This window comes from Octopus bimaculoides, chromosome 3 (genome assembly GCF_046866305.1).
Source record: "Octopus bimaculoides isolate indiv1 chromosome 3, ASM4686630v1, whole genome shotgun sequence".
Taxonomy (NCBI): Eukaryota; Metazoa; Mollusca; class Cephalopoda; order Octopoda; family Octopodidae; genus Octopus; species Octopus bimaculoides.
Window position 1 is genome coordinate 48,747,019 of NC_142930.1, and position 24,191 is coordinate 48,771,209.

At 36.0% G+C, this 24,191-nt stretch overlaps 1 protein-coding gene across 3 annotated transcripts in view; it reads left to right on the forward strand.

The window, feature by feature from the left end:
* The window catches only part of LOC106878130 (uncharacterized), a 46,446-nt gene extending 22,255 nt beyond the window's left edge, over nucleotides 1-24,191 (forward strand). For 2 of the 3 annotated variants that reach the window (XM_089348943.1, XM_052966504.2), the window contains exons 2-4: nucleotides 13,396-13,950; nucleotides 17,092-17,208; nucleotides 21,810-23,544. In XM_089348943.1, coding sequence (XP_089205069.1) covers nucleotides 13,480-13,950; nucleotides 17,092-17,208; nucleotides 21,810-22,346 — 1,125 coding nt within the window. In that variant the 5' untranslated portion in view covers nucleotides 13,396-13,479 and the 3' untranslated portion in view covers nucleotides 22,347-23,544. Of the gene's footprint in view, nucleotides 1-13,395; nucleotides 13,951-17,091; nucleotides 17,209-21,809 lie in introns of all 3 variants that reach the window. The other variant, XM_014927250.3, reaches the window with a different exon arrangement.

A 24,191-nucleotide genomic window follows, 5' to 3' on the forward strand; every position in this document is an offset into this window, starting at 1 on the left:
CTGTGTTTGTAATGTCTTTTGTCTGCGATTGTATCTGTTCTTGTGCATTCGTTTTTAAGCTTTTTGTGTTTGTTGAAGGAAGAGAACAAGAACCTGTTTTTTCTTTGTCCTCCCTGCAACTGACCATTCCTCCTCGCTTACCTTGGTAGATATGGACAGTCCAACTTCCTCCGGCATGCAATTCTTCTTCTCCACTGTCTTCTCTGCCTCTTCCAGCTTCTTTTCCTCTTCACCTGGAGCCACCTCGTTCGGCTTCTCTTGCTGTTCCCTTGGTTCATCCTGTCTTTTTCCTTGTGCTTCAGGTTGATGGGCCTGGGGGACACGGTTTCCTTATGTGCCCCTTCAGTTTGCACTCGAAACATCTTGGGATTCTGCCCTGGACCAAGACTCTCAGTTTTGTCTCATCTGGCAGAATTATAAATTCTGGAATTTCCTCCAGTTCTGCTGGTGTGGCATGAAGTGTTGCCCGAAGACTCCCACCACACCAGTTCTTCACTTTTTCTCCTCGAACTCCAGCAGTTTCACCTCCTTGATATTGGAGCAAACAGCTGCCAGAAGCCACACCGATCTAATTTCAGGTGGATAACCTTCTATTGCGATTTTTGTGGTTCTTTTGCCAAAGTATGACAGTAAAAGAGCCAGCTCCTTTATCTGCAGGGTGATCATGGAATCATCCCTAGTGTCATATTCTGACATGAATTATACCTCCAAGGTATTGAATTTCTTTCTTCTTTTCATGAATGCCACCTTGAACAAAATAGGCTTTAGGGCCTTTTCAGTTTCTTTGGTAGATGCTATCTCTATTTACTTTGTTTTAAGAGATAGTGTTCTATAAATTATTGTTCTTTGTTTTGTTTCTCTGTGGCTTCCTCGTGGGAGAGTTAATCTCACATTTGCTCCCTCTCTCCACAGAATTGGTTGAAATTTTTCCATGGCCTCTGGCCTGATTTTTCTTCTTCGTTTTTTACTGACCACTGCTGCATAATCTTCCACACTTTCTTCCAAGTCGCTTTCGTACTCTGAGTCGACACTCTTCAGGAGCTCCAACACTTCATACAAATCACTAGTCATTTTGCGCAGACACAATTCCCACACAAAATGCAAACAACTCACCCCAACAGGGTTACGACCGGAAAACTAAGCTTGTTCAGGCAAGCAATGTGTCAAAAGACACTAACAGTTTTTAAAGAAGAGGTAGTCCCAAAGAGAACAACTGCAACAAAACAACATCAAATAATAAATAACCAGTTGCAACTCAAAGGTGTAGCTTGGTGACTGGTGTAGCAACACTATAGTCAACTGCTACAAAACGAAGGTGACACCTTAGACAGAAATGATTACAGAGGTATCAAACTGTTGGATCAGGTAATAAAAGTTATGGTGAGGGTTATAACCCAACTAATTAGGAAGAGAGTTAAGCTAAATGAGATGCAGTTTGGTTTTGTACCAGGGAGAAGCACCACTGTTGCTATATTCCTTATTTTTAAAATTTTTTATATTACCTACAAGAGGCTAAACATAGAGAGAACAAACAAGGACAGACAAAGGGATTAAGTCGATTACATTGACCCAGTGCGTAACTGGTACTTAATTTATCGACCCCGAAAGGATGAAAGGCAAAGTCGACCTCGGCGGAATTTGAACTCAGAACGTAATGGCAAACGAAATACCGCTAAGCATTTCACCCAGCGTGCTAACGTTTCTGTCAGCTCGCCCCTGTTGCTATATTCCTGTTAAGACAGTTGCAGGAGAAGTACTTAACCAAAAATAAACCTCTGTACTTGGCTTTTGTTGACACGGAGAAAGCCTTCAACAGGGCCCCCTACTCCTTATCTGATGGTCATTGTGGAAACTAGGGATAGAGGAGTGGCTGGTGAGAGCTGTACAAGCTATGTATGGGTACATTGTTAGTAAGGTTACAGGGACATTGTTAGTTGGCAACAAGTATAGAGATGAATTCAGAGGGGATGACGGGACCAAGGCTCCTGGTAGTTTGCTATGCTTGAGAAGACATGTCAAGCTAAGTAAAAACATGGTTGTCCTTGCATACAGGCTGTTCCCTGCATCCCTCTCCAGCAGAGCATTCCTAACCTTGCGAGCTCATGGGTGCTGGTGCCACATAAAAAATACCTGTACTGGTTCCAAGTAAACACACCCATGCTGGTACTGCATAAAAGCACCCTGTACAGTCTGTAAAGTGGTTGGCATCAGGAAAGATATCCAGCTATCAACAAACCATGCCAAAACAGACATGGAGCTTGGGTAGCTCTTCAGCTGGCCAGCTCCTGTCAAACCGTCCAACCCATGTCAGCATGGAAAATGGACATTAAATGAAGATGATGATATGACAGGCTTCTTTCAGTTTTCATCTACCAAATCCACTCACAGAGCTTTGGTTGGCCCAGGCTGTCTTTCATCCCCTTGGGGTCAGTTAAATAAGTACCAGTTGAACACTGAGAGTGATGTAATCGACTTATCCGCTCTTCAAAATTGCTGGCTTTGTGCCAAAATTTGAAAACCACATTGATACTATCTGTTAGTTAGTAAGGTTAGTTACGCATTATAGTAACAATTTTGAGAAATTTTGAAGTTTTGAAATGTGCTAAATTTTTTATGAAAATATCAGTTAAGAGATTCTTTGTGCTTGTTAATATGGTTTTTACAGTTTAATATCTCTATTAAACAAATTACAAAATTTATTACCTGTTTTATAGGGAGTAGCATTTGTAACAATTAACCAAGGTAGTGCATATTTTATATTTTTATTTTTTTAACTCCCAATTAAGAGATTTACTTTTGTTTGAAAGAAGAAATGTGATTGTAATACAGTAATTTAAATTTTGTGGATGTGGCACCGATATATTGGTATGTTTTCTCATGAGTATGGAGGGAGCATTTATAAATTGTTTTCCATAAGACATTATTTAAAGACATCTTTATTCAAAAATTACATTTATTATCTCTGTTAATTATATACTTATTAGTAGTGTTGTAGTAATTATTAAAATTATATTTATTGTTATTAAGTTTATTACTGTGGTACTTATTATTTGATTTATGGGTTTGGTCATTGTTATTTTGTTTAGTTTTAGATTTATAAATTTTTTGATATTCTATGTTTTTTAGTTTATTAAGTGGTTTGTTATTTGTAGTGCCTGATTGTTGCTTATCATTTATATTATTTGTATACTCTAGTTTATCTTTATATCCAGCTCTAGAAAGAACTGAATCATAGTAGTTAGTATGACTGGAAGAAATATCTTTCGAAGCTGAAATTTTAGAAATACGATGTGAAATGCCATTTATAATTTGAGACATCCTGTTTTGTTATGCAATATTTCTGCAAATAATATTTCCAGAATTTTCAACTTTAATATGTATATTTGCATCAATACAGCAACTACGGAAACTATATATTGGATTGTAATAAGCAGATGTACTTCAAGAGGAAACAGCTGGGATTTTACCCTGTCTACTATATTATATATGTCCATGTGTTTGTGTTTGCTCCTACCACTGCTTGACAACTGGTGTTGGTTTGTTAACATCCCCATAGCTTAGCAGTTCAACAAAGAAAACTGATCGAATAAGTGCAAGGCTTTAAAAAAAAAAGATAAGTACTAGAGTTGTTTCATTTGACTAAAACCCTTTAAGTTGGTGTCCCAGCATGGCCACAATCTGGTGACTTAAGTAAAATGTAAGTGATACTCAACTGAACTGTTGAATGTAGTGCCCCAACATGACTGCAATCTACTAACTTGAATGAAAGAATATATTTCTTTTTAATGACCAGATATCCCTCTGCATCACTGGGCACAATGGGTTTCCATTCTTTCCTAGATTGCATCCTTCATTTCCATTTGAGCTCAAATTGTTTCCTCTTCCAATCTCTTGGATACATGTCAACTGCACCTGTCCACCTGTTATTTGGAACCTTGTGGTATATATAGTCTTATGAAACTTGTGTTTTCAGTACTCGGCAGTTCATCATTCACTTCATTCTCTTCTTGGAGTACTTTGTTTTGGGTATGCTCCTGCTATGATATTCCTAGCATATATCCATAAAGCACCCAGCTTTATGGTGTATCATCAGATCCCAAACCTGTTGGCTTATGGCCTCTAGAAATTGGAGGAGGAAAGGACCTTGCTACTCAATGTCAACAACAGGGGATTGTCTCTTTTTGGCTATTGATCATAAATGACCTTGTTATCTTGTGGGTTTTAATAGGCCAGAAGGAATTTCCTGAAATGCAAGCACAATCTGAAGACCTCTGTTCTAGAGTTAAGGATGTTCCCCAGGTCGAGTGAGTCCTTTAGTATCCTTGCTTGTTCCACTGTGCACAGTTTACAATGCTTGGTCCCATTTATGTAGGGTCTTGGATTTTCTAAGATTCTCCATTATTGTGTGTGGAATCCCATTGTCCTTCAGCTGCCATACATGGTTGGCTAATGATGTAACGTATCTCATTTCCAGTATCCTGAATGAGGACCTGTGGTTGGAGGAGTGTTGCTTGAATGCGTTACTGGAGCAACCAATCTATCTCCGTGCTCAGGTGCTGACAGTATCTGTTGGTGCTACTGCTGTTGTTGGTGTTGGCATCATTGGAGGTGGTGATGATGTTATTGCCATTACTATTGGTGTTGGTAATGGTGCTGTTGTTTTTAGGGTCATCATTGTTGATGGTGGTGCTGTCATTGCTGTTATAGATATCATTGGTGATGGCTCTGCTGCTATTTCCATTAGGGATACTGCCATTGCTGTCATTGAAGCTGAGATGCTAGCTGACCCTAATAGCAGCAGCAACATCAGCAGCTTCCCCAACAGCTACTACAGTAGCAGGGTTGACAGTACCAATAGTAGCAGCAACAGAGACACAAACAGAACAGCAGCAGCACCACCATCACCAGCAATAACAACGACATCAAATACAGCAGTGTGAGTTGCATCATGGTGTTGTTTTTCTCACAGACGGTGCCCAGCTGACCCTACTATACTGTGTAGTTGACAAAATCAAACACAAACAATGCATGAAATTAGAAATATAAAATGGTGACAATTTACCCATTCCACCCTGTGTATATGCTTGTTTGGATTAGTTCACTTTGAAAATGTAGTAAGTGATGGACCCTTGATGAAATTGCAGCTACTAGGATGCATAATTGCATACAGAGCAATGTGCAGTTGCTGCAGTAGAAACATGTTGGTCATTCTTATATATATACTGAAGAAAACATTTTATAAAAAAGTTTTAGATATGAATAAATCTCCACTCTCCTCTTGGTTAACAATCACACACACACACACACACACTTAATTTGAAATATCTCCAATTGAATTAGATATTTCTTATTGGAACATCTCTAATATCTCCAATTTCATTCTGCAGTTTACGAGTCAGTTGTTTTAAAATATAATGAAAATTTTGTATCTTCAGTCTTGTTCTGTAGTTTGGATACAAAAGGTAGGTAGGAAGATACTAGTGTGTGTGTGTACATATATGTGTGTATATATATATATATATATATATATATATATATATATATATATATATATATATATATATGTGCGTGTGTGTGTACATATATGTGTATATATATATATATATGTATGTGTGTGTGTGTGCATTATAAATAGATAATTGTTCCTGATATAGGCACAAGGCCTGATGTTTGGGGTGGTGGTGGATTAAATCAACTGCTGTACTTATCTTTTTTGGCCTCAGTAGAATTTGAACTCAGTGGACGAGGTGGTGAAATGTGATCTTCAGATGTTGAGTCTTATGGAGGCAATGACAAGTGATTGGGACTTCTGGCAAATTCCTATGCTTGAGAAGACGTGTCAAGTTAATTGAAATCATAGTTGTGGCCCAGTGCCAGTGACATACGAAAAGCACCTAAGTAGGTGACATGTTAAAGGCATCCATGCTGGCGACTGGTAAAAGACTGTGGAGTGGTTGGCATTAGGAAGGGCATGCAGCCATAGAAATCCAGCCGAAAGAGACTGGAGCCTAGTGCAGCTCTCTGGCTTACCATCTCCAGTCAAACCATCTAACCGATGCTAGCATGGAAAACAGACGTTAAATGATGATAATGAATATAAAGAGCCATACTGAGATGAAACAGTTGTTACAAATAGCAGGAAACGTTTTAGTATATATTTTGATGAGGTGGAGTGGTACACAATGCACCTATTGAGTGGTAGATACACTGTGTTGAATCCTGTCAGTGAACCTGTTGTTGCTCTTTTCTGACTCAAATTGATTATGTCTAACACTTTTTTTGCATTTAAATTCTCAGCAGTTAATTCAATCTAGTAATCACCTGGTCAAACTTACTTGGATTTGAGTCTCTGAAATCTTTTATTGGTTAATTATGTCTATGGTCACCTGGTCTATAGACATTAGCCGTTTGGAATTTGGGGACCTTGCATCGTGTATCACTGTTGGTTAGTGGATGACTCCTTCACCAAAACTGCACAGCCACCATGCTGCTTCCCATGGCTTCACCTCTAACTCTAGGCTGGATGTTGCAAGGTGTTTGGCCTTGATAAAGAGCACTTCATAAGAGGTTCATTAAGGCCTATTTTCATGTTCGCCATAAACTCCTATATCTGGAGGCCATTCTCCTATCTGATACCTGGGTACTTGTCAGGTAAGAAATCTCTTTCCCTATCCAATTTGTGTTAGGATTTCAGATTGAATGAAGACCCTAAAATCTACTAATAATAATGTCTCTAAATTTGTATTTTTTAAAAAATTTCTAGGTAACTACAATCAGTTTGCCATTAATTAATTTATGATCTTGAAATGGCTGTGACTGCATTTCATGCTCAGTCACCTGTTCAATGTAGTAGGAAATTGCAGTTTTACTGACTCGTTTATAAATCACTCATCTGTTAGATTTAGAAAAAACACTATTGATTATATTTAGAGACCCACTACCATCACCATACATTTCTATTTTCTACCATTTAATTAATTATATTTGCCAACTATCAATCAAGTAAAGAAAAGAAGAAACTCTTCCTTACTCCAGCTCTCTTTGCTTTTATCTACCTGTACCAATCTATTTAGAGCTACTGGTGGCATCTGGAGTGTTTGTAATTAGCTTCAAATTTTATTGACAAATTCCAAACCAAACTTCTTAAGGTGATTGGTGTAGTTGGGAATATTATATTTGTCAGTACTCTTTAACTTTAATGTTCTTTTTGTAGACATGTTTGTGTGTGTGTGTGTGTGTGTGTGTGTGTGTGTGTGTATAAATAGGTGTAGGCATGGCTGTGTGGTAAGAAGTGTGCTTCCTAACCACGTAGTTCCAGGTTCAGTCCTGTTTGGCTGCTACTTTTCAATTTCTTCAATTTTGTTCCAATTGATTTCATATTTGGTGTGTTGATGTACTTTTTGTATGGTAATTATTGACATGAAATTCATTTTCACCATTAATCAATAAATAGACAGTTAATAGCTTTTAAAGTTTGGAAATTTTGGATAATTTTAGCCAATCGAAAACCACAGTCATCTTCCAAGCTAAACTCTCCAGCTTTAAATTTTGCAAACCACCTTTGAACAGTTGATCCACCTACAACATCATCATGATAAACTTCACAAATGTTTTTGCAAGTCTTTGCAACATTTTCTTCTTTTTTTGAAAAAGAAAAGCATTACAACACATATATGAAACTTCTGGTTATCTATTTCAAATGTCAATAAAAAGTAATCGGAACAAAGAAGAGATGCACTATCACTTCAAGCAGTGCCAAAATTTTAACTTTGTTATGTTTCAGGTGTGTTCAATGAAGCGTTAAAAGATTTAGCTTAAAAATGCTCAGAACTTTCTCAACAACCAAATATACATACATACTTTATTTAGTTTGAGAAAGAACAGTTCCCATTACCTTTGCATGTTCTGGCAGTAACTCAATTTGGACTGACCCTAGTATATTATTGATATTTTATTGGCTTTGGAAGTAGAAAAGTTGATGGTGGCCCTGGCAGAATGTGAACTTAGAACATAAATTAGTTAGTTTTGATGCATTTGATGTTTAGCTTCTGCTTTTACAGGTTGTTTGTTAGTGGGGACAAAAAAGTAATAAGAATTTGAGAGGTTTTGTAATTTGGGGATGGAAGGATCAGGTGAATATATTTGGAATGGTGCCAGGCATGTGAGAAATAGTATGTATGATAAGTTGAAGTTGGAGAATTAAGTGCATTTTATAGGATTGGGCATGATACAGTGGAGCAGGAATTGTAGTTGAAAGAGAATGTTGGTGGACTGAGAGCAAAAGTAAATAGATTGAGTGTGAAATGAATCTTACTTTTATTTTATATGTTGCTATTCATATTCTTTTACTTGTTTGTCATTTGACTGCGGCCATACTGGAGCACCATCTTTAGTCGAGCAAATTGACCCCAGGACTTAGTCTTTGTAAGCCTAGTACTTATTCTATCAGTCTCTTTTGCCAAACCGCTAAGTTACAGGGATGTAAACACACCAGCATTGGTTGGCAAGCGATGTTGGGGGGTACAAATACAGACACACAAATATGCACTCACACACACACACACACGGATACAGCGGGCTTCTTTCAGTATCTGTCTACCAAATCCACTCACAAGGCTTTGGTCGGCCTGAGGCTATAGTAGAAGACACTTGCCCAAGGTGCCACGCAGTGGAACTTATTTTTTTACTTGTTCCATTGGTTTCTTTTAGCTGAATGGTATGGGACATAGACAAACTCACTCTGCTTGATTAGTGTGAAACAAGCACAAAGAAACAAATACATACATTGTGTGTGTGTGTGTGTGTATACACACGCACATATATGATGATCATCATCATCTTCTATGTCTGTCTTCTATGCTGACAGATGCTGGAAGGTTAGACAGGAGCTGGTAAAGCAGAGGACTGCGCCAAGCTCCACTGTCTACTTTGGTATGGTTTTTACGGCTGGATGCTCTTCTTAACACCAGTCACTTTACAGTGTGGACTGGGTGCTTTTTACTTATCACCAGCATTGACAAGGTCTGCTTTGGCATGGTTTTTATGGTTGGATGCCCTTCCTAACACCAACTACTTTATAGGTTGGAACGGGTGTCTTTTACATGGCACCGGTATTGGCTATGTCTGCTTTGATGTGTGTGTGTGTATATATAATTATTAGCAACAGAAGCATTGTTAGTACCAAAAGGCAATCCATCGCAGAGGCAGGATTTTTAGTCTCAAACACAGGCTCATTCCTTCTATATGGTCGCTATTGGACAGTGTCTTCTACTACAGCTATGTGGTGGCCAATATCTTGTGAGTGAAATACAGAAACTGGACAAAACCTATTGTATATATGTGTGCCTATACGTATCTCTCTCTCTCTTATATATATATATATATATATATATATACTAGATTAGACTACTAGTGACCCATTGGTTCACCTGGAAAGTTTGAGTTTTCCAGCAACGGAATTTTGTTTCATGGGTTGTTTTTCTTTTGCAGGTTTCGCATACTTTCAACGAATGTGACATCGAAATCACGCGTAAACTGCTCCTTTCTCCAGAAAAGGAAAGATTTGACTGCTATTTCTTGTACGCCCTGCTACCACATAACAGGTATTTTGGGTCCTTTATCGCAAATAGCTTTACATGGTAGCAGAGCGTGCTAGAAACAGCAGTCAAATCCTTGGAGCTGAGAAATGCTGAATGCTCTTGAAAAATGCTTTGTAATGATATTTCCTTGGGGCAATCTTTCACTTTGACTCTCAGAAATGTCATCCGGATCAACTGGTTTTGTTCGTTAATTTCCATAAAGAATTTTTATTTATTCACTTTTGTTTTAAAGTGAAAGATGTATGGATGTGTGTGTGTAAGAGTGAGAGAGAGAGAGAGTGCCACTTAAACATACATGAGAACACACATGTTCACTCACTCAATCTCTCTCTCACACACACATATGCTGACGTACCCAGTAATTCCCGGGAAAGCGGGACTTATCCCTTGGTTCTGTTCTCATAATTTGTTTCACTAATCCAATAACAACAATACAAAGTATGTAACCCTTAAAACAATTTTCGTGCATTTACAGAGAATACCAAACTATCTTACACAGGATCTTGTTTTTAGGAATTCCCAATAAGTTATGAACACCCAAATTGTGAAGTCAGTTATGTAATAACATGAAATTAGTTACTCGATAGTAAGAATTCAAATAAAGTAGCCCCGAAAAGGGCTTTAATACATTCTCAGAGTATATAGAACTTAGGAGGAAATATTAATAAGGTATGTATACTAAAATCATGAAGCATGTTATGTAATAACAGGCCAATCGGATTTGAGATAACAATTCAAAGTAAATAACTCTGAAAAGGGCTTTTGTGCGTTCCCAGAGAATATTACCCTCAGCAGTGCTAGTGTTGGTATATTCATGAATAAGTCACTAACCGAAATAAATGGATCTATTGTTTAGGAAATATTATTTACTTGTTTAAGGGTTGTACTGGATAAATTGCGAAAATAACTCTAACAGTTCAAATACGACGAAATAAGCATACTCAGTTTGATTTATACCAAATGATTTAGGAAAATGAATGGGTTATTTCCTTTGGCTGTTAAAATCTGGCTGAATGGGTTATTTCCCTTGGCTGTGAAAATGAAATATATTAGATGTATATAAGGATCCTATTATTGATTTTTTTTCAACAATCTGAGTATCTCATGAGGTTTCCAAACATGAGTTCTACTCATGTCAAGTTTCACCAAAATCGATAAAACGATGTAGGAGTTAGCTAACAACTCCACAAACACATCCACAGACAGAATTTCCTACATATGTAGTAGATGTATGTACGTATACATGATGACACACCCCTTCACATAATCTCTCTCTCTTTCACACTCACACATCCATTTCATATACATGTACATACATCTTTCACTTTCTCTTTAAAACAAAAGTAAATAAATCAAATTTTTTTACGGAAATTAACGAACTCCGGATGATAAGCAAAAGATCACCATTCACTTGAAAATAGTTTTAAAAAAAGCATTAAAGTAATGTCTGTTTAAAGAAAACTAAAATATAAATACTTACTGTACAAACAACTTACATTTTTGAAATCACATTCAGTTTAAAATATTTCTAATGATTAAAATATTGTGTACGTTAAAAAGTTGATGTTTTCTTTTCTTAGCAAGTCGAAGACTATGTGTGTGTATATGTCACAGATAATAGATGTGTGTTTGTATTGATTAACATGCCATGACATTCATTATATGTGTGTGTGTTCTGTATTGTGTGTATGCGTGTTGACATCACAGCAGTGATGTTTTTTTTGTCAAGAAATAAACAAACAAAAATTGTGTTTATCGTTTTCCTTAATAAATAGTCCCAAATATCACAAAAATTTGTACTGCACTACTGAAGGCAAGTATGAAAATAAATATGCAAAAACAAATTAAGATAAAATATACTATTTCTTAGATATTTCGGGTACACACAAACATCTCTAGAATTTTAGTATTATCAAGATATATATATATATATGTCTGTGTGTATGTGTTCCATTTGTTTTGACATGTGCACACTGATTGCAAACTAAAATACTCACCATTCATACAGACTGTCATATGTTTCCAATTCTCGATGGAAGCATGTCCAGGCTATTCTTTTTTGATTGACCAAGGGAGATATTACTTTGCTTGGAAATCGGTGAGGGTTAGTATGGAAAAGTGAATGTTAAAAATGATAGTGATATTTATTAGCTGTCTGATATTTATTTAGATGACTTTGATGACTAGCCCTTGATTATAGATTTTATCACTATTACTTAGATGTAGATTTAGGAACTGGAGATAGCTTTTTTTAAGACTGATTTCATTGTGTTTATCTCTAGAATCTGTTATGAATGGTTGAACTGTTGTGCTTAGAAATTGGGTATATTACCATAAATTTGATTCAGCTTTTCTAAAAGACAAGAATGTTTTGCATTTTCATTGTCCATTCTTTCAGTTTCAATGCTACATGTTTTAAAATAGCTATGTTATATTTGTTCAAAGAAAAATCAACATTAATATTAGTTTTGTTTGAAACAATGTGATCTTATATTTTAATTTTCTTCTGTTTTCTCAAGATTAAAAAGAAAAATAATCCCTGAAAGAATGTGACACAATTTAGAAATTTGGATATTTGCATTTAAAACTGTCAGAATAAATACTTTTAAATATATCATCTGCTTAGAAGCGTAATATTTTTAGAGCATCAATTATCTTGATTGTATAGGTAGACTAACCGCTCATAACCCTTTATTCTACATGCATAAGATTACTAACTGTTGGGAATACATACCAGATGTCTGAGAAAGTTTTTCTGCTATCTACTGATAATTTCAGTCATTCAGTTGTAGTCATACTGCGTCTTCATTTTATCATCTACTTTTCTGTGCTTGAATGTGACAGGCAAGAGTACATTAGGGCAGAGTTTCTGTGGCCAGATGTCCTTACTGGCACCCCCATCCTTTATTTCCAAGCAAGAAAATAATTGCTCTATCTATTAACCCTTTAGCATTCAGATTATTCTATCAAATGTGGTGCTTATCTACTCACATTGTTTTGAATTAATCAAATATTATCTCATAGCTTTGAGATTTTGGTGATGCGATTGCTTATTTTTAGAATGACATTGTAAGGCAGGTGTGAGAGGTCAGATCTAGCTAGTTTGAACATAAAGCAGGATGAATATTTGGGCCAGATATGGCCAGTTTGGATACTAAAGGGTTAACCTTTTAGTGTTCACACTATTCTGCCAAAACTATTACTTCTTTATTTACATTGTTTTGAATTATGCATTATCTTGTAGCTTTGAGATTTTGATGAGGTCATTTAATTTTTAGAACAACATTGTAGGGTTGGTGTGGGAGACCAGATCTGGCCAATTTGGACATAAAACAGGCAGAATACTTTTGGCCAGATATGGCTGGTTTAAATGCTAAAGGGTTAAGTAACAAACAGTCTGGACATGGCTGCATAGAGAATTTGCAACAAATGACACTTTGAATGAGCCTTTTGTTTACAAAGATCATGCCACAAGTCAAAAAGCCTGGACATGGTTTCACAATAGATTGCAAGCAAAGGACACTGTCTATGTGAACAGTGAAGTGCTTGTTTGCAATCAGCAAATACGTATGAAGATGAGAGGGAAATACGAACTCACTTTCACAAACACATACATGCACACAGATATGCAAATATTTATATACAACAAGCTTCTTTCAGCTTTCATCTGCTAAATCTACACTGAACCCCTAGCTTCATGGTTGGGAAGCAAACTTCTTAACCATACAGCCATGCTTCATCTGTTAATATCAAAATAAATATTGATATTGTATTAATATTTTCTTTTCTTTTTCAGCTGATTATTTCTACGACAAAAATATGAATTATCTTCAACACTGAACTGGCTTTTTTTCTCCCTTTTGGATTACTGAATGCACTCATGAAATTTCCATTATCTGATAGCCTTCATGCAAAAAAGGGAAGTTTCCTTTTGGATCCCATGAAGACGAAAAATTTCTATCTTGTAATTCTTTTTGCCGCTTCTACTATAGTGGCCATTTGGCTGCTGAGTAACCCAACACCTAATTTTCAAACCATCGTTAAAGAAACAAACAAACACATCAACAGCATCAAGAATTTACCTTCAAGCATCAAACATGCAAAAGAGTTGGATGATGTTGATCCTGAGTATTTAGAGTTACTTGGCTTTCGAGATGGCAGCAGTAGTCGACGAGAAGATGATGAACGATTTCCTAGCAAGGAGAATGTTAATTTACCTGTCATTGCTAGCGGTGTTGAGCCTGGTCAATATAAACAAGTCATAGACTTGCTGGAGTCAGTACATCGTTATTTACCTCATAGTCTATTGATTTTATATGACCTGGATATAGATTCTTCAGAAAATGTCATGGTGAGTTTTTGAAAGTACTTAATATTTGGTTTCTTTGTTATGTTTATTATAAGTTTATCATTTTGTATGTTTATCTCTTTCTCATTTTTAATTTTTAACTTAAAGAAGAAAAAAAAGAACTTCACTCAGCTTCATCAAGAACCATAACAGATGTTTCAAATCTTTTATTGGACAACTTAAAATATATAAAGTTTAAAAAAATTTGAATTTTTTTTGTAAAGAAATATCTTGTCGTTCAATAAACTCATGAAAGGCATGTATAGTTAGTGATGGAGTTAGGACTCTAATGGTGTGACATATTTGATATGTGAATGATTTTGACAAAAAGTGGACATAAATAACCTTGGTTAGTATATGCCTAGTGGGTTTTTCTTACTAATTTCTGTTGTTTTCAAGGTCTAGCCTGAAATCCTGAAAGCATATAAGGATAGGAAAATTAAAACTTGTTGAATCCTCTGTGTACTGAATTTGTTGGCATATAAGGCCCATTTTTCCTATTTAAAAAAAATATCTCTAACAATAATCTCAGGTTTTATATGCAAAATGAGCTATTGGCAAAGGCCAAAGCTGTGTGGTAAGAAGCTTGTTTCCCAACCACATGGTTCCTAGTTCAGTCCCACTGAGTGGCACCTTGGGCAAGTGTTTTTTACTATAGCCTCAGGGCCAACCAAAGCCTTGTGAATGGATTTGGTAGATAGAAACTGAAAGAAGCTCATCAAATATATATATGTGTGTGTGTGTTTGTTTCCTACCACTGCTTGACAACTGGTGGTAGTGTGTTTATGTCCCTATAACTTAGCAGTTTGGCAAAAGAGATTGATAGAATAAGTAGCAGGCTTAACAAAAAATAAATCCTGGGGTTAATTCATTCAACTAAAAATTCTTTTAGGTGGTGCCCCAGCATGGCTACAGTCTAATGACTGAAGCAAGTGAAAAATAAAAGATATCTGATAAGCTCATGTTTACATAGAACCATAAACTACCAACTCCATAATGCTGCAATATTATTTACTTAATCATCATCATCATTATCATTATTATACTTACTTTTATTAGAAAGAATTATTTTTCTATGTTTATGTATTTCTTTTGCAAGGTTTCTGATATGAAATTGTATGTTGAAACATGTTGTTCTATTTGTGGAGAGTCATATTTTTGCCAGTTAACCACACACTTGTTAACCACATATATACTTGTTCTTCACTTCAGCTTTATTATTATTTTTATTTTAATGTCCTTTGTCTGAAATCTTTTGTCACATATTTGATGTTTATCATAATATATGCATCTTATAACAATGAGTATTATCAAAACGAGCAATAAAAATACAAGTATATAAAAGATTTCTATTCCACAAGTATGTGAATGGGTGACGAAAAACTTGGGAAAAATGTCAGAAATATTTATTGTGAAGTCTTAAAAAATTCAGAATTAGTTCTATCCCTGATCTTGCTGAAAATATGTTGTTTGAAAACCAGGTTAGACTTGTGGGTTTGGTAAAAGTAGCATGAATATTAGTAAGAACCATGTGTGTGTGTGTGTGTGTGATTCACACATGGTAGTGTGTGTGTGATTCACACACACGGTAGTGTGTGAATAATATTCTTAAGGTCAACATTTACTCACTTGTGCAGTTCTAGGCTTTGTCCACTAATTCAGTTTCTAACCAAATTAGATGATGTTTACATTTTTAGATTGGTCACATCCTAAGCTGCATTTTCAGCTACAAAATCTGAAAATTGCTTCAGTAGGAAAAAGTTTCAGTAAAATATGTAAAGTCAAAAACGGGAGAATAATGCCTGAAATTGACTTTGAGTCTAAATTTTTTTTTTTTAAAGAAATCTATATTTTATTTTAACTTATATGATAGATCTTGGCAAGAAGAATCTATCCATGTTACTTATATGCAAAAATATTCAGTAGAAAACAAGCACTGGGGTAAAAAGGGGGGGGGGGAATTGACGCCTGAAATCAACTTTGACTCCAAATATTATTCTTATTTCGAAAGAAAACTATATTTAAATTCAACTTTTCTGATAGATCTCCATTAGAGGAATCCGATGATGCCAATTACATCAAAAAACATTTTAAAATATAAAAAAAACTACTGGGGCCAAATGTGCCGAAAAATGTGGTAATGCCTAAAAATTTTTTTTACCTCATATGATAGAACTCATCAAGATGGGTGTCGTGGTGCTAATCTTTTCAAAAAATATCATTCACACTTTAATCCTTTAACTGTGAAATTAAATTTCATGGTTAAACCAGTAATGAAAAATATCTACCAAAAAACAGAGTTGGTATTTTCATTGAGTCATGTTGTCCCAGTAAACTCAACATATCTCAACTGAAAATAGTTTCAGACATGACATTTCTCAACTATAGAAGATCGTATATAAAATTATTTTCTACAGTTAAGGGTGAGGAAATTTGGAGTGGATATATCTGCTTTCCACTATGAAGGATGAACTTAGTGTCTTTTCAAGTTTAATTGATTTTCTCAACCATCTTCTTCTTATCATCCTTACTGTATATCACCTTTCAAAGCTCCATATGCTTCCTCTCTTCATAGCTGAAAATCATTAGAAACATCCTCTCCTGACCATTATTTTGCTGTAGACACTCTTATGTAAGAATTCAAAGAAAACATCAATCTCAGCAATTTGATAGTTCCTGCAAATATTACACTGTGTAACAAAATTTTTATTATTTTTTTTGTCTTTGTAAGTGTTATTTCCCATTTGCTTCTATCCAGAAATCAAAGGAAATCACTACTATTCCCTTCAAACTTTGCTTTTGTGACCTGAACATCCATGTTTTGAAACTGACTTATTTTTCATTACATGTTAGACAGATTGCTCAATACCACAGATTTGCTTGTTGGTTGCTTGACCTTAGCCACTAAGGTATAAAATACAAAAATTATTTTAAGCAAATGAAATTTCAAGTGTTTAAACCAGAAACTTTAATTACACTTCCTCTTCTTTTTAGACAACATAATGATTTTGTGAACAATTATCTCAGTGAGATACTTCTATCTTAAGACAATTGTATTTAACTCAATCAAGATGTTTTATCTTAGCCATGTTATTTATTTCATCTACTTAAATACCCTTTTTTCATTTGTGTGTTTTCTTCTAGCTAAAGAAACACTGTAACAACACCAAATCGTGTATTCTGACTCCTTTTGACTTCAAGCGTTACCCCTCACATTTAAAAGATTTGTCTACTAAAAGTTATCGACCGCTCTGTATTCAGGTAAGTGGTAACACATCACTAAATTCCAAGCCACTTTTACAATTTATTAAAACCTCATCTGCTTTTCAAAATTACACTTATGTCTCATTACTTAACAACACTCACAACCTAATGAGGGAGCTTGTATGTGGTTGCTCGACCTGGGAACCCGTGGAAGAGGTAGGCCCAGGAAGACCTGGGCTGAGGTGGTGAGGCAAGACCTTCGAACATTGGGCCTCACCGAGGCGATGACTACTGACCGAGACCTTTGGAAATGTGCTGTGCGTGAGAAGACCCGGCAAGCCAAGTGAGATCGTTGCCAGTGCCCCTGGACTGGCTCTTGTGCGGGTGGCACATAAGATGTACCATCCTGAGCGTGACCGTTGCCAGTACCGCCTGACTGGCCTTGTAGGGTTTTCGAGCGAGATCGTTGCCAGTGCCCCTGGACTGGCTCTTGTGCGGGTGGCACATAAAAGACACCATTTCGAGCGTGGCCGTTTTCGTGCGGGTGACACGTAAAAGCACCCACTACACTCTCTGAGTGGTTGGCGTTAGGAAGGGCATCCAGCTGTAGAAACTCTGCCAAATTAGATTGGAGCCTGGTGTAGCCATCCGGTTGCACCAGTCCTCAGTCAAATCGTCCAACCCATGCTAGCATGGAAAGCGGACGTTAAACGATGATGATGATGATGAAATAGTAAGGTGGCGAGCTGGCAGAAACGTTACCCTGCCGGGCGAAATGCTTAGCAGTATTTCGTCTGCCGTTACGTTCTGAGTTCAAATTCCACCGAGGTCAACTTTGCCTTTCATCCTTTCGGGGTCGATAAATTAAGTACCAGTTATGCACTGGGGTCGATGTAATTGACTTAGTCCCTTAGTCTGTCCTTGTTTGTCCCCTCTATGTTTAGCTCCTTGTGAGCAATAAAGAAATAAGAAATAAGAAATAGTAAGCTAGATCATCCTTATATTGTTCCCTATTATCTTAAAAAGAGATGCACATTAAATAATGTAGGCCTAAATACACTACATCTACACTATTAGAATGCTTTTCACCATTGGTCAGAGCTGATCTGGGGTTAAACAACCATTACCATCACACTCTTGATACATTCTCTCTTCCTGCTAGAATCTTCACAATAACATGCTTCCACTTATTAATCAGGACCTATACTACTATAACTCATTACCTTTTCCTGTCAGAGTCCATTCTATGACACATTACCTCTTCTTGCTTGAACTCATATCTTAATTTCTGATCCATTACACAAATCCCTTGGCTGTGTGGTTAAGAAATTTACTTCCTGACTATATGGTTTTGGGTTCAGCCCTACTGTGCAGCACCTTGGGCCAACCAAAGCTTTGTGAATAGATTCGATTGAAAGATACTGAAAGATGAGGGTCTGTTTATCTGTTTGTCACTCTGTCTATGTGATTGGATTTGGTATACGGAAACTAACAGAAGCTCGTCGTTTATACATGTGTGCATGTGTCAATGTTGGTTTATTTACATCTCCGTAACTTAATGGTTCAGAGATTAATAGAATAAGTACGGATGTTCAGTTGGATTCAGATCGAGGCTGAGAGCCAGCCACAGTATGGTTCTGATGTTGTGCTAATGCAGGAAGTCCATAGTGAGCCTGGCTATGTGGGAGGGAGCATTGTCCTGCTGGAACACGTGGCTATGTTGACGTGCAAAGATGGACATGATATGAGGTCTTAGGATCTGGTCAACAAGTGCTGTGCTGTAATGCCATTCCCTCTGCCTGCATCAACATTTTGGAACACATGGGGCCAAATTCTCTGATTCAGGCCTATAACACCCCAAACCATGATGCATTGGCCACCCCATGCATCTCTGTAGTGTTCACCCCCTCACTCTGCCATCCGAGGTGGAAACACAGTACCGGCTCTCTTCAGAGAAGACTATTCAACCCCCATTGTTGATGCTACCAACGTCATGCTATGTAGCCCACTGTAGTCGTGTGGTGGGCAGTGAGGACAGGCCCTCGAGCAAGTCGAGGGCAACACAGGTTGTTGGCGGCCAGTTGACATAGTACTGTGTTGTCACTGATGGGTTGCTGTCCAGTGCCAATGGTCTTGCAAGCTGTCCTGCTGGCCAGTCTGAAGCAATCACGGAGGTGTTGCAGGTGGATGAAGCAGTCCTACTTGGGCGTGGTCACCTGGGGGTGCCCTCTGCGAGCACGGTCTGCAGTGCTGTTGGTGTTGTATTGCTGTTGCAGGCAATAGATGGTGCTGACATGGACATTGTAAGCTTTCGCAACAACCAGGGCATGCTGCCTTGCTTGCAATCGGCCAATAGCTTGTTCTCTCTGTGCTGCTGACAATTGGGTCATACCTGATGTGTCCAAATTACGAAAGCCAGGAATGCGGTTCAAGTTGATTTTTATACTCATAACCTACACGAGATGCATGTGTATTTCAGTTTCCACGACAATTGTTTGCGACTGCCACCCAGCAGTCAATGCAGCTGCATTTTGGCGTCTTGTTTCAGGGAAAGTTGAAAGGGTACCTGCAATTTGGATCTCAGCCATAAACCAGGATGTCTTGGAATATTTACACTTACATCCCTGAAATAAATTTTCAGAATTTACCATATAGAAATGACATTTGAAAAAACTGTGTTTCTTTTGCAGTTCAGTGTATATCTATGTATATGTCTTCATGTTTGTCCCCCTCACTACTGCTTGACAACCGGTGTTGGTGTGTTTACGTCCCTGTAATTTAGCAGTTCAGCAAAAGACATCAATAGAATAAGTAACAGGCTTAAAAAAGAAGTACTGGGCTCAATTCATTTGGCTAAAAATTCTTCAAGGCAGTGCCCCAACATGGTCACAGTCTAATGACTGAAGCAAGTAAAAGATAAAAGATATATAATATGTGTGTATTTAATCTCTTCTTGATTTCATGTAATGGTTGTAACTGAGTGTCACCATCATACAAGTGATGCTGTTTGTTTCCAACATTCTAAAAAAAACATTTTTGGCTATGGGAAATTTCACTTTGCTTGGTAACAGGTAAGGCTTGAAAATTTGCTTCAACAATTCCATGTGTCCCATGCATGCATGGAAAAGTGGACATTAAAAACAATGATGATCTCTTTTTGACATCTTTCCAGTAAACACCAATTTGCAATAATCCAACCTGTGTTAAACTTCTAATTAAAAGTCAAGGAGGAAACATGTGTCATTGCTAGAAATGGCTTTGGTTTAGAAATCCACTTTGCAACCAGATGGTTTTAAGTTTACTCCTACTGCATGATGCCATGAGCAAGTGTCTTCTACTATAGATCTCAGCTGACCAATGCTTTGTGAGAGAATTCGGAAGACAATATCTGTCAAAGCCCATCATATATATTTGTTTGTCTGTGCATCTTTGTGTTTGTGTTGGTTTATTTATGTCCCACCTTGATGATTCAGCAAAATGAGACTGATAAAATTATCAAACTTAAAATGAGTACTGGGTTCAATTTGATCAACTAAATCCTTCAAGGCAGTGCCCCAGTGGAATCCAATGACTGAAACTAATCCAAGAATAGTATATTTCTCACTACACTATACATTCTGTCCTTATCATTTTTATGTTAAGGTAGGCTGTGATTTGATGGAGATTTTGGAGTGACATCTGGCATTAACTTGCAACAACTTGGTTTATTTGATTGTCGCAGACTAAACGCACATTGTCTTTGTACTGACAATATTATCCTCTGCTAATGTTTGCAATGGTACAATTTGAGGAAGATTTAGGCTATTGAGAGCACAGTCATGTCTGTGCAGTTATGGTTCAAGCTTTATCCTCACTGTGTACTAACCTGGTTAGGTGTCCTTTTAAGTCTTGTAATTTGGTAGTTTGACAATTACTAGTAGACTGAAATAAGTATTGAGATTGATATGATGGACTGAAGCTTTAAAGGTGGTGACTTAACATGGCTGCAGTCTAATGATTGCAATGTCATTGGGCTGCACCCATGGACAGTCCAGTGACAATGAAGCCAGTAAAAGAATGACAGTTACAAATGTAGTTTTTACTATCTATTTCTGTTTAAACAATAGCAAAAAGAAATGGTTTGATAAGCATTTTCAAGTATTTTGAAAATACATGAACTGATGTTTATATTTTAAAATACTGGACTATATGGCCAGAAATTTAGATCTGGCTTTAACCATTGCATTTTATGGATATGCAAGGCATCCAGCTCTAATGCGCCAATGAGAGAACCTCTGCATGATTTCTCAGATTCTGAGAAATAGCTACAAAATCTTGTTAAATTACACCCTTTTGAAGAAGGAAGAATGCTTTACACAATGGCGTCCTTGCTGTGCTACACTTGAGAACAGGATAATATGCACGTATCTGGTATGCTTTTGATCAAAAGTCTGCTTTGTTAGAGTTAAACAACAACATAAACCCATGCATAATGGAGAAATACATGTAAAATGATAGTGGCTCAGGACACACAAAATCTGAAAATTAGTTTTTAATTTATAATTCATAGATTAATTTATACAGATGAAGCTTGTTAAAATAAAACCATATTCAAAATATTTTCTTCATCCTAGAAAGCTTTGTCTTGAATAATGTAATATTTTCTTTTACTGTTTCAGGAAATACTGAATCGCTATGGTGGAGTTATTTGGGCTGACAGCTCAGAGCATTTCATAACTAACAAGATGAACCAGAGTGTGACGCAGGCCCGAACTATAGGTCTTGTTGCTTGGACTATCAAAGAACCAACATCGTCATTAACTCACCCTAAAATGTTTCAGTATTTTAAAACAAAGCCAGAAAATTATTATTTCCATCGAGCAGTCGAGTCATCTCATCTAATTGTATTCAACCTGGATCGCATCCACCATCAATTGATGTTACCATGGGTACGGTGTGCACTGACACAAGAGTGTATTAGTCCGACAGGGGCTCAGAATGTTGGTTGCAATTATCAGCGTAAACCTTTGTTCCGTTATTCAGGTTGTCATCGTTATGACATGTCTGCTTTGAATGTTATCCTCGGACTTTTGTTTAACTTTAACACAAAACATTACACTGCCCGACAACAAGTTTTTGGTGTGTTGAATAAAGAGAGAATATCAGGAAAAAATTTGACTGCACCATTATATATTTCCAAACTGAGATATTTGTAATGCTTGTTGTTAAGATATGGAGAGTTGAAAGGAAATGTAAAGTAAAAAGCAACATGGAAAATCTGTAATGACATATCTTTAGCAATGTGGTAAAATATTGTGTGAAGGTGTGGCAAAAAAAAAGATGTCTCTTTTATTCAGGTAAACTGGGTATCACCAGTGGTTCACTTCTGTCCCACTTGGTTCATATGTTTGTTTTATCAAGGGTAAGAAGACATGTGTTGAATGTATTCCTTCAGCCATGCTGACTTCTTGAGGCAGTTTGAAAGCATTGTTTTGCCCTGTCATCTAACTCACATTGGGGACGATATTGATGATGGTTTCTGCTAACAACTTCTCCTTTATTTCTTTTATTATATTTTTCACTGTCTATTTGCTGCTGTCATTCTGTGAGATTGCAGCTATAAATATTAATTATTAATTTATTTATATTAATAGCAGCTATCACTCCAACTCAAGGTGACAGTGCAGACGAGAAGCTTTCACTTATTTAAATGAAAACCTCTACTGTATCACTTTAATGTTCCAAAGGAAGAAAGATCCCCCTTTATTTACAATTCATAGCCCGACGTAATCTTTTTTTTCTGTAAGAGTAAGAAACTGAAAAAAAAAAAATCCTATAAATTGATTGGCTTGAATTGGTTTTATTTTAAAGATGAATCTTTTTGTTTGTTTCATGTTTTCATATTTTTTATTTATATATTTAATTATTTTAACATTTGGCGTTTGCTCTGTTAAATATAAAGTTTTAGTTTCTAATTTATTTACTGAATGCTTATTAAAGTTGCCTTTTTTTTTTCATTTTTTTGAGTCTTTGAGAGATTAAAAAAAATTAATATAACTAATTGGGTTTTATTAAAACTAAGAGTTTTAAACTGAATAACTGGTTATTAAAGTTTGAGATGTGGCAGAACCATACTCTATAAAGAGGCATGATAAAACTACAATGCTTTTTGTTGGAGGGGATGATTTTAAGAGTGCACATTGTGTTATGACAATACTCTGATTTTCTCAAATATTTGAGAAGGGAGAATGGCTGTGAAATATTAAAAAGAAAAAAATTTGAAAAAGATGATGGAAAATGAATATTTTTTTGTTTTGTATATTTACTTTTTTGTTTTGCTGTAAAATATTTCTTTCATTGATAAAATGTTGAAGTCAAGTTATTATCACACAATAAACACAAAATTGAATCTGTTATCTTTCACTGATTTTAAATCATATGTAATAGTTAACATATACATTTAGTAGATAACTAAAATAGTACAGTAAAGCTTTTCGTTTTTTTAAATTTTTACTGAACACTTAGTGTTAAGATATTTTGTCAGAGAAACACAAACATGTATTTATGTAATCACACACACACACACTAGAATATATATTAATGAACGGGTTAAAATAAAGAACCCATTGAAATAGTGTTAAATTAGTCTGTGAATTATATTTAATCTATATTAATCTAGGCTAATGAAATTACTGAAGTGAATGATGTTTAATCTATAGTAATGAAATCATGTTGATGCATCCATAATTTCATTATAACGATAACTAATGTACTATTTGTCTTACAAATCAATTATCTTCAGTTTTTAACTTCTGAAATATCTACTTATAAATCTATTGGAATGATAAAACTGTTATCAAGTAACATAAGAAGTATTGTTAGAAATACAAATTTATAAACATATTTAGCCCTGCTAAGTTGTATAAAAATTTCTTCTCAAACTCATCCCAATAAAATTTCTCAAAGCTTTCAGTTTAAAGTTCATTGAAAAAAAAAAAAGTCAAAAATAATAAGATGAAATGATTTGTTAATTCACCAAAAATTATAAAAGTAAAAATAAA